The 11095-nt window shown below is 55.7% G+C and overlaps 1 protein-coding gene across 1 annotated transcript; it reads left to right on the top strand.

Moving 5' to 3' along the window:
• Positions 1-3824: 3824 nt before the first annotated feature.
• LOC130839292 (proline-rich protein 36-like) lies at positions 3825-8068 on the top strand. Its single transcript, XM_057713420.1, has 2 exons — positions 3825-7470; positions 7639-8068. The coding sequence occupies exon 1, from the start codon at positions 5680-5682 to the stop codon at positions 6760-6762; it is 1083 nt and encodes a 360-aa protein (XP_057569403.1). The 5' UTR covers positions 3825-5679; the 3' UTR covers positions 6763-7470; positions 7639-8068.
• Positions 8069-11095: the final 3027 nt, after the last annotated feature.

The following is an 11095-nucleotide window of genomic DNA, read 5'->3' as shown; positions in this document are numbered from 1 at the left end:
AGCCCGCCTGATTGCAGGAGGGGAGGAGGGGGAGGCCGCGGTCACGCGGCAGGTGCAGAGGGAGGTGACAGCTGTCCCGTGCCCCCCGGGTGCCGACAGCTGAGGCCAGATTTAGCTCGCAGAGCCCGGGTCTGGCCAGATAAGGCGGTGGGGGGGTGCAGCCCCGCCCCCGAGGTGCCCCTTAAATCACCCGGCTGGGCCCAGGGGGGCGACCGTCGGCGATGCCAGGTGAGAGGGGCCGCGCTCCTTCCTGACTCCCCGCGCCCGCCCGCACAGCGCTGCCCCTCTCTCTCCGGCTCTCTGGCTCTCCTCCTCTCTCTCTGTCGCCATCTCTCTCCCTCTCATCTCCCTAACTGTCTTTCAGTCTCTTCCCATCTCCAACCCTCCCTCTCTCCATTTCTCCCCATCCCATTCCTAACTCTGCCCCTGTCCTTCTCTCTTTCTCTGTCTTCCCCCATCATCCCTCTCTTTTCTCTGTCTTCCCATATCTCTCTCATCTCTCTTCATCTCTTTCTGTGTATGTCTCCTATTTCTTTCCTTCCATTTCTTTGTCTCCCTGTCTCTGTCTCTCTCCCCATCTCTGACCCTTCTGCCCGTCTCTTTCCCTTCTCCTGTGTGTGTGTGTGTGTGTGTGTGTGTGTGTGTGTGTGTGTGTGTTTGTGTGTGTGTGTCCTCACTTCTCTCTTGGTCTCTCTCAGTCTCTCCCCTTCTCTCCCTCCCACCCCTTCTCCTTGTCTCTCTCTGATCCTACTTCTCCAGCACCCTGGATGGAGGCCGCCCCGGGCCTCTGCTGCAGTTTCTGCTGAATAAAGCTGTTTCTGTCCTCACCTCTCTGCTCCTCTCGCCTCCTTTCCTTTCTCACCCCTCTGCCTCTGAGCTCAGCATCCCCTGTCCTGAGCCTGGGTGGGTGGGGGGTGGGAACCCAGGGCTGATGTCGGGGTTGGGGTTCCTCTCTCCCAGAGACCACAAGAAACAGAGGCTGAGAGGCAGATGAAGGAGATGGGGAGAAAGACAGAGAGATGGACACAGAGGGCGACCCAGAGACAGCAAGAGACTGGGACTCAGAGACAGAGAGGCAGACCTGGATGTGGGCCACAGACTCAGGGATGGGAGAGCCAGTGGGACAGCAGGACCTAGAGACACAGAGAAACACAGAGAGTGAGACGGGGTGACACCTCTATCTCAGACATGGGAGATGCAGGGACACGGAAAGAGACTCAGAGGCCAAGAGACAGATCAGGCAGTGCCCACATCCCCCCAGACACAACAGACCAGGCTGGGCAGTCCCCTCCCCCTCCTGCCAAGCGGTGCCAGGCCCCAGACAACAGGCCCTTGTCCTGACTCTGTCAGGGCAGCTGGGGGGTGGGCTGGGCCCCAGAGGGGAGGGGCAGCCACCAAAAGCCTGGCCTTGGCCTCCACCCTCAGACTTGCCCTCCTCCCTCGACCTCCTCCTTCTGGTCTCCCTTCCTGGGTCTCTGCCTGCTCCCAGCCTGCTTTCTTCTCTGTGGGAAAAGGGGACAGGCATTTATGGAGCCCTTGCTGGATGTACCTGAAATGCCACCGTGCCTCTCCTGACACCTTCTTGTCTCCTCTGTCCCTTCCTCTGTGCCCTCTGCTTGGTCTTCCTGGGTTTCTGGCCCCCTTCCTCAGAAGAGATGGGCATTTATTAAGTTCCTAGTGTTTGCCAGGCAATTTCTATACATTGTCTCTGCACCTTATATTCTTTTTGCTCTCCTGTCCCTTACACCCTGTTTCCTTTCCCTTCTTCCTGATCTGCCTGGTCTCTCCTGTGAGGAAATGGGCATTTATTGAGCACCCACTGTGTGCTAGGGAATTTACAAACCCTGTCTCCTCTCTCATTACATTCTTTTCTTCCCCAATTCCTTTCTTCCCTCTCTAGCCATTTCCTCTCCTTTCTGACTCTGCTCCCTCCTCGGGGAGGGAATGAACATATATTGAGCACCTACTGTGTGCCAGGCATTTTACACAACTTCTCTCCCTTCTTCACACCCTCTTCCTTCCCTGTCTCTCCTCTGCCCTCTCCTTGTCTTTCTGGGATCTCTGCTCTCTGCCAAGGCAAGGAAAACACATTTATTAAGCACCTATGGTATACCAAGCAATTGCTTGTGCTATCTCTCCTCTCCTCTTGCCCTCTAATCTCCACTGACCCGTGGTCTCTGCTGTCCTCTGCTTCTTTCTGCTTCCTGCCAGGAGAGGAAATGGGCATTTATGGAGCACCTATTGTGTGTCTGGCAATTTCCTTCCACTCCCCCTCTCCCTCAATTCTCCCTGTTCCTTCATCTCTGACTTCTTTTTTCTGCTTTGTCTGCCCTTTTTGTGGGGAAGAAAATAAGCAATTATGGAGCACCTACTGTATACCAGGCAATTAACACCCCCACCTCATCTACTCTTGCCTCTTTCTCCCTGTCCCTTTCATTCTGCCAGCTTCTCCCTTCCTGTGTTCTTTGGGCCTTCTTTGGGGAAGGAAACAAGCATTAATTGAGCGCCTCCTGTGTGCCCCACGATTTGCCTGCACTGCCTCCTCTGCCATTACCTCCTCCCTTCTGCTCTGTGCTATCATCTCCTTGGCCAAACTTCCTCTTCCTCTTCTTCTCTCTCTCCTCCAGGGAAGACAGTGTGCACTCATTGAGCACCTCCTGTGTGCCTCACCTGCACACTCGCAGTCTCTTCCTCATCTCCTCTCTTCCCCCTGGCTCCTGCTCTCCTCCAGCTTCTCCCCTTCCTCCCTGCTCTGCCAGCTTTCTCCTGGGGGAGGAACTAGGCATATATTGAGTGCCTGCTGTGTGCTACTCCTCCTATCCGCTATCTGTCCCAGCTTGCCTCACAAGCCCTATTCTCCCTTCTCTCTCCCTCTCTGCTTGATTTCCTTCTCCTGGCTGCCCCCTCTGTGCTCGCTGCCAGGGAGGGGAACAAGCATTTATTAAGTGCCTACTGTATGCCCACTGCTTTACCTATACCGTCTCCTTCCATCACAGCTTCTCCTGTTCATTCTCTCTGCTGGAGTTTCCCCTCCCTTCTCCTTTTCTGCTTGTCTTCTTTCTCCTGGGAAGACAACTAACATTTAAGAGCATGTACTGTATGCCTGGCTCTTTCCACCCCTGGCCCTCTCTCCTTAGGCTGTCCTTCCTCCCCTGTTTTTCCTCTGTGGTGGTGTCTTCACTTCCTTTCTGACTTGGCTCCTCTCTCCTGAAGAAGGAAATGAATGCGCATTGATTGAGCACCAACTGGGTGCCAGCCTCTTCATAAGCCCAGCGTCCCTTCCTCACACTCTCTCCTCCCCCCTTTCCCTGCCTCTCTGCCACCTCTTCTCTCCCTTCTGCTCCGCACGCTCTCCGCCAGGAAAGGGAAGGGGCACTTAATTGAGCACCAACTGTGTGCTGGGCGGTTCACACACACGGATGCCTCTGCTTAGACCCCATGTTCTCCCCTGCCCCCTGCTCTCCTCCTCCTCTTCCTTCTCTGCACTGGAAGCTCTCAATTTTCCAGACAGAAGCAGTGTAGGTGGGCATCTCAGTTGCCACTGCTGTAGAAGGGGCCCATCATCCTCACCTCCCGGTGCTGGGCCCAGTGAGAGCTGATGCTCGATAAGGACTCCAACTGGATTTCCTCACTGGGGGAAAAAATGTGCATTCTAATAGCCACTCCCTAGGGTGGGGGAGGGAGGGGGACTGAAGGAGACCCGGAGGGAAAGTAGAATAGAAAGTGCTAGCTCAGCGCCCACAGGAGGAGGCGCTGATTCTGCTTCTAGTTAAGTCCCGCGTTGTTGCCCTCCTGGCCCCTCCCCCACCTCCCTGCGAGCTCCGCTCCTCGCCCCCCCCCCCACCCCGCCTCCGCCCCAGAGAAGCCGCTGAGGAAACTGAGGCTCAGAAGCGGAAGAGAATTACCCACCACTTGGCTCCCTGTGTCTCCCACCTCCTTGAGTCTCGGCGCCCTCTCTCCCCCGTTTTCTGACTCTCTGATTCCCAATCTCTCCTTACCGCTTTGCCTAGTTCCCTCTCTCTCTCATTCCCAGTCTCTCTCCCTCTCTCTCTCTCTGATTCCCAGTCTCTATCCCTCTCTGTCTCTCTCCCTCTCTGTCTCTCTCCCTCTCTGATTCCCAGTCTCTCTCTCTCACTAGTTCTCTCTCTCCCCGTCTCTCTGTCTCTCTATCTTTGTCTCTCTCTCTCTCTCTCCTCCCTCCCACTCTCTGGATCTCATTCTCCCTGCATCTCTCTCTCTCCATCTTTTTTCTCTGTCTCCCCTGCTTCTCTGTCTCACGCACACTTCCTCTGCCGCATCAGTTTCTCTGACACACGCATCGTCCTCCCTGCACGGATTTCCCTCACACTGTGTTCTAGTTTCCTTCATTCACACTTTCTTGATCAGGTCCTTCTTTTCATTCTCTCTTCCTGCTGGTCCTCCTCCTCTTCCTTCTCCTCCCCCCACTTCTGATCTGTCTCCATCTTCTGTCCATTTTCCCGTCTCTCCACACCTACCCGCTCACAGGTTTTCTTCCTTTCACCCTTGTCTTTCACCCTGATCCTCATAGTTTCTTACTCTTTAATACACACACACGCGCGCGCGCGCGCGCGCGCGCTCCTCCCCTACCCCATTTCTCTTCCTTAAACCGCATTTTATCCTTCTTTCACACCTGCCTCCGCCCCAACCCCAGCTCGACTCCCCTGCCCTGTGGCTCTCAGCCTCTCCGAGAGCCTGTCTGCTTTTCCTTCTGCTAACGCCTCCCCCTCCCTTCTTGGCTCCCACCCCGACCATCCTCCCGTCTCTGATGGGGACGGGTGTGGAGTCCCCAGTCCTGGGCTTCCCGTTCTGGGCCTTGGCTCTCGGGTCTGCCTTCCGCTCCCCGCTCCCGGCTGCTGCTCTGGGTGTCGCCTCTCTCCACCCCGTCCCCTTCGCCGAATTGCTATCCCTCACATTTACATCTCACACCAGGCTCTCCTGCGCGTCCCATCTCCCCCCGCGGGGGCTCCTACTTCCTTCCCCTCCTATCCTAGCTCTCACTTGGTTTCCCCTGCATCTTCTTTCATTGGTTTTGTACTCCTGGCTCTTTCCTCCTCCATCTTCTCTCCCCCTCCCCGCCCCCCTCCCGGCGCTGCCCTTCCCGCCACCCCGTCCTCACGCCCTCCCTTCCCTAGGGTGAGGGCCCAACTCCCCCCTCGTTCCTCACCGCTTCCGTCTCTGTCTCTCTGTCTCTCAAGGTCTCTCCCTCCCCCACCCTCCCCGTCCCTGTCCCCCTGTCCCCTGTCCCTGTCTGACTCCCGCAGCTGGGGAGGCCCCTCTGGTAACTGACGGGGTGGGGACGGGTGTCTCCACGTGCTGGTGGTATTTTTATCCTGTCTCGGAACAGACGGTCCTGTGATTAATGTTTCACAGTTTACGGAATTCATTTCATGTCCTGCCAGGTCCTGGGACCATCAGCTGCACATTTTTGTCCGTCTGCAGCGCATCGTTAACTGGGACACGGGGACACTGTCCTGTGACTTGGTGCAGTGAAACTCGGGAGGTGGCAAACCTTCCCTTGCCTCTCTCCCTGCCTTCTCCTTTTCCGAGCCCCGTTCCTTCTCTCCCTCCTTTATTCACCTGGCTCTTTCCTGTCACACCTTGGGCTTTGTTCTGTCTCTGTTTCCCAGCTGCCACTCTTTTCTCTCCCTCAGTCACCACATGTCCTTGGGGTGGCTGCCCAGGCTTCAAGGAGGGAGACAGGTCCTCTGTGGGCCGGGCTGGGGTCCGAGGAGCCGCCGCTCACCCCTCGCAGCGTCTCCTGGCCTCGCGCTGTCGCCTAGTCTTGCCTCCCTTTCCGCTCTTCTCATTCCCTCCATGTTCCCCGCTCCCTTCTTTCCACCACATTCCTCCCGGCTGGCCTCCATCCACCCTCTCCACAGCCTGGACCTCCCCTCCCTCTGCCCCTCCCCTTGGCCTCCAAGAGTGTGTGTGTGGCCCTGGCAGGATCCCTCTTTCCCTGCTTCTGTGTTTGCACCTCTCTCTCCCCTTCCCTCCTCCTCTCCCCGCTCCCTCCATCTTTTTCTCTCCCCTTTCCTCCTCTCCCACTCTCGTCTGCCTCTCTCCATCCCTCTCCAAGCCCATCTCTCCCACATCCATTGTCTCTCTCTCTCTCTCTCACACCCACAAACACACACACTCACTCATTCACTCACTCCCTCACTCTCTCTTCTCATCTTCTGCCATCTCCCTGCCATCCTTCTCTCTCCCCCCGGGTCTCTCCTCCCCTTCTGTCTCCCCAACTCCCCATCTCTCCCTCTTTCCTCCCCAGATGTCTCTGAGTCTCTCCTCGTCTCCTCCCCTCCCTCTCAGGTCTGTCTCCGGCGTGGTTCTCGCCCCTCTTCGGCCCATCTCTTCTCTCCTCCAGCCTCCCTCTTTTCTTTCCCCCCCTCCCATATCTCTGCCCCTGGCTTTCTCTCCTCTCCTCTCTCCCTTCTCCTACTTTATCTTGTTTTCTCTCCTTTCTCCTCTGCATCTTTCCTTTCTTCTACTTGTTCCCTTCCACCCTGCCCCCTGCCAGTTTGCCCCTTTTTTCTCTCTTCTTTCAAAAGCACTTCCTCTCCTCCGTCGCTTCCTCTTGTCTCAACGCCTCCTCCTCCTCCCTCTCTGCCTTCCGTTTCCTCTTCTGTCTTCTCATCCTCCTACTCCTCCCTCTGTGCCCCCTGCCTGTCCCATCTCAGTCTCTCCACTCCCTCTGTCCCCTTCCTCTCCCTTCTTTCCTTCTTTCTCCTCCCCTCTCTCTGACCCTCTCCCTTCTCGTCCCTCCCTGTCCCTCCATGGCACTTGGCCCACCTGCCTTTTCCTCCTCTCTCTCCTCTCTGCCCACTTCTCTCAGGGCCTCCCTCCATCTCTGTTCATCCCATTTTTCTGCCTATTCTCCCCTCTGAGTGGCCCTCTCTCTCCTCCTTCTAGTTTCCCTGCCCTTCCTCTCCCCTCCTCTCTTCCTTTCTCCCATCCATCTCTTCTCTCTCCTCTCCTCGCTTAATGTCCTTTCCTTCTCCTCGCCCCTCCTCTTTCCCACTCTCTCCAGTTTCTTTTCTAGCCCCTCCCACCTTCTTTCCATCTCTCTCCCTCTTTTCTTTCTCTCCTCTCCCAATCTGTCATCTCATCTCCTCTCTCTCTCTGTCTCGGGAGGTCCCTGCCCTGAGCGGCACCCCCCTCCCCCGCGTCCTCACCCTGAGGGCTCCATGGGCTCCTCTCGCGCCCTTGGGGCTCTGAGGTTTCCAAGTTCTGAGCTTATGGTGGAGTGGACCCAAGGATCCCAGGGCTGGGCCGTCAAGCCAGAGTCCCCAAGGTGGTAGGAACTTTGTGACATCCATTTTCTCTCTCTTTTCTGTCTGCCCTGGACTCTGGACACTGCCTGGAGGAATCAGGCCAGCCTCAGGCCCAGGAAGGAGGAAACAAGGAACAGGCTCAGAGGCAGGGAGCAAGTTGCCTGAAGACACACAGCACGTAAGTGGCAGGGCCAGGGACAGGGCGGGCCGCCCTGCAGTTGGCCGGGGAATCGGCTCTTTCTTGACTCTACTGGGCCCTGGACTCTGGCCTGAGCTTGCTGAGAAGGGGGCTGCCTCCCTTCCGCTCCGTTCCCCTCCCCAACCCTCCACCATTTCTCTTCCTCAGGCAGCATGAAGCACAGCAGCAGCTGGAAGGACCTCACCTGACCCCACTTCACAGATGAGAAAATAGGCGCCCAGTGTTCCTGAAGACCAGCTTCTGCTGGGACACAGACCTCACGGGAACCCCAACCTTTCTTTCCAAAGGACCGACAGCACCCCCTCTAGGGCCCTCCTCTCCGCTGAGACAGACCAGATGGGTCAACATGACGCCTGACCTCTCCCAGCACCACCTGAGAGGCATTCTCAGACTGGGTGTGATCTTCCATCGCCACCTACTGGCAAAGGACAAAATTGCAACCCAGCTCTAATAGCCACTGGGAGTGACCCTGACAACAAAAGACAGTGCCTGGGGGTGGGGGGAGAGGCAAGGGAGAATTTGCAAAATTCTGTAAAAATTAAAAACTTTACTCCTAACCAATATATAAACATCATACTCAGCAAGCTTCTTGGTATGCAGACTTAAATCTCCAGACGTGTGTGTTTTCAAGTCATGCTATAGGTGGGTTCTCTCCTGTGTTGCTATGGAATGCACGTGTCACTGCTTTGGGAAAAGGAGGAGAGTGGGGTTTGGTTTACACAACTCGCTGGGGAGCGTTTTTCTAGGAATTGGGCCAAACTGAGTTTGTTTCCTCTGCAATGGCCTTGCTGAATGGAAGGTGGGTGCAAACAAAGGTGAACAGCTAGCTGACAGCCAAAGAGGCCCCAATCCCTGGTCCCTGATCCTCACCTGGAGTCTCTCTGATGGGCTAAAGAAACCTCTAGAATTGTTTCCAGAAGCTACCTGCTACAATGCATAATTTGGGGTGGCAAAGATTCTTTAAAAATAACTAAAATTAGTCCTATATGGGTTTTAAAAGGTTGCTTGCCAAACAACTGTTTTAAATACGTCCAAATGACAATATGGAAGCCTAGGCTGGGAGAGAAGTTTCCTCAGTGCCAGGGAACAGGTGACATTTTGTGGGGCAGAGAAGGGCATCCAAGGGGTGAGGCAGGAAGTTGGGGGGGGGCATTCCCTTCACTGAGCACTCACCCTGCAGATGCTCCCCTGTCTTAGACTGGAGGTCAGGAGGCTGGGGTCAAGGAGCAGAAGGGCAGAGTGAGGGCTGAGCTCCGTGGGGACAAAGGAAGGAACGTTGCAGGAAGTGGAGGGGTAGGGCTGTAGGGGGTGGAGGAGGGAGAACAGTGCCTGCAATCTGACCTGGTGGCATCTAATTGAATCATCAGTTGAGGCTGGGGGTGGTAATTCAATGAGGCTCCGGAAGAGGAAGAGATAAGAAACTAATAGGCCTCAAAGTCCAGGCTGATGGGCTGGACTTTGTCCTGAGGGCACTGGGCAGCCATGGGAGGGCTGGGAGCAGAGCAGAAGTGGGGGCAGCTCTGGTGTCAGAAAGCCCTCCATGAGGGGGATGGACTGGAGGGGGCACACGGGAGGCCGGGGAAGAGATCCAGGTGGGAGAGGATGAGGCCAGGGCTGGGGCCATGGGGACAGAAGTGAAGGGACAAGGCAGGGAGGAACAACGGGTAGGGCAGACCAACACTCTGGTCTGTGAGGCCGGGTAGGTGGTGGCACCACTCATGGGATAAGGATTCCTGGGGGGCACCAACTTCCCCAGGGGTCCCTGAGGCACATCCTGGGGAGGGAGCCTTGGGTCTGGAGAACCTGGAGGGGAGTATGGGCTGGAGAGAGGCTTGGGAACCGTCAGGGACGAAGGGCTGTTCAGAACCTCCGGTGGGGATGGGTGGCAGCTGAGACCGTTTCCCAGGAGGCCCGTCTGGGTGTGTGTCGACACACACACATGGGGAATAATGCAGGTACGTGGGGATTCCTGCAGCACCGCTCGAAACCCAAAGGTCCATCAACAGGGGACCAATGAAATGCACTCTGAGCCAGCCACGTGGTGGAACAAGGATGCACTCTGTATCAGACGGAAGCCTCTCCAACTTATGTCAAGTGGTGGGGTGGGGGTGAAGAGCTAGGGCAACATATTTTTGTAAAAACTACGTACACACACATGTGCTTGTTTCTGGAGGGAGTATCTCCAGAGCGAGGCACAGGAGGCTGAAAGCTCAGGTGGCCCCCAGTGAGGGGAACAGATGTCAGGCTGGGGTGAACGAAAGGCTCTCTGCTTTAGATCCTACGGTACCTTTTGCTTTTCATGCTATATCCCCAGATACCCCGATCAATAAAAAGAAACAGTGACTGAGCTCTCCAGGGATGGGCAAAAATTAGAAGAGAAATTTAATCAGAACAGAGCCCCAGGGAGCCTACACCAGCTCAGACATTGACTAAAATATGCCACAGAGTAACTCTGCTGGCTTGAGAGCAGTCGAAAAAGTCTAAGAAGGAAAGACTGTAATCAGATAAAGGCCTCAAATCTCAAGCCACTAAAAGATAACAAAATGGTCCAGCAAATGACTGTCAGATCACACCTGCAAATTAAACAAAGAGTTAAGAGCTCCAAGTCCTGCATGCTGTCCATGAAAGCGTCAGTAAACATCTCTGGAGTAATCTAGGAAAACAAAGCAACAGAATTCACGAGGAACAGACAGGAAAAAAAGCGGGCAGTGTCTCCTACTGCTGGAGAAAGAAATGCAAGTTAGAACAACTTGGGGACACTGTTTAATCTCTTAAAGCTACAAAAAACGGGTAAAACAATAACCCCCAATGCTGGCAGGTGTGCAACACAAGCACACTCAAAAATACCGAGCCAATGTGAACCGGTGGGAGGCTTTGGGGCTGTCAGGCCGCTTGTCACCGTGCAGCGTGGAGGGGCGTGGCTGGTGGGGGGGAGGGGGGTGCGTGGGCTCTGAGCCCCCACGGGGCTGCAGGGAGAAAGCCACAGCAGGACCAGACTCCAAGGGCATCAGAGGGGGCACACGGAAGTCTCAGCAGCATCAGCTGAATCACAAGAGGAATTCAAAAACGTAAATACCGCCATGGCGTAAAGGACAAGAGCAGTTCGCAGTAAACACCAAGAGCGCCGCCAAGCTCCACAGCCGTGTGTGCATTGCGTGAGAAAGTTAGTTGCCCTAGGGCGGGCTGAATGAGCTCAACGTCCGTCTCTGGTGGCACGCGAAGGAGGAGGCCACTCTGGGCACGGCCAAGGACAGGACTGCAGAAGATACGTGGCGCAGGCGCAAAGCGGCACGTGTGGGACAGGGCACCATCTCAAACCCGCTACTTCTGTTACAAAGAGCGGGAAAGAAGGGGCGGTCCTGTTCGCTGGTGCCTGCACAGCCGCTCTGGGAAGGACTAAAGTGATCGAGTGATCAGGGAGAGAAGACTCCACCGTGCACCTTCCGTGGCTGTTTTGTCTGTTCACAGAAATGTCTCTCATCTGCCACGGTAATTCTACTTCGAGTCATGCGTCTGCGGGAAATCATTCAAACTCACACCGGAGACACATCCGCGATAGCGCTCAAGTCGCGCTATTTATAAACACATAAAGCAGGAGGCACAA

This window comes from Hippopotamus amphibius, chromosome 16 (assembly GCF_030028045.1).
Source record: "Hippopotamus amphibius kiboko isolate mHipAmp2 chromosome 16, mHipAmp2.hap2, whole genome shotgun sequence".
Taxonomy (NCBI): domain Eukaryota; kingdom Metazoa; phylum Chordata; class Mammalia; order Artiodactyla; family Hippopotamidae; genus Hippopotamus; species Hippopotamus amphibius.
This window is presented reverse-complemented; position numbering and strand designations above follow the sequence as displayed.

Excerpts from the sequence above, each read along its gene's own strand:
- LOC130839292 (XM_057713420.1), top strand. The coding sequence starts at position 5,680 with ATGTCCTTGGGGTGGCTGCCCAGGCTTCAAGGAGGGAGACAGGTCCTC.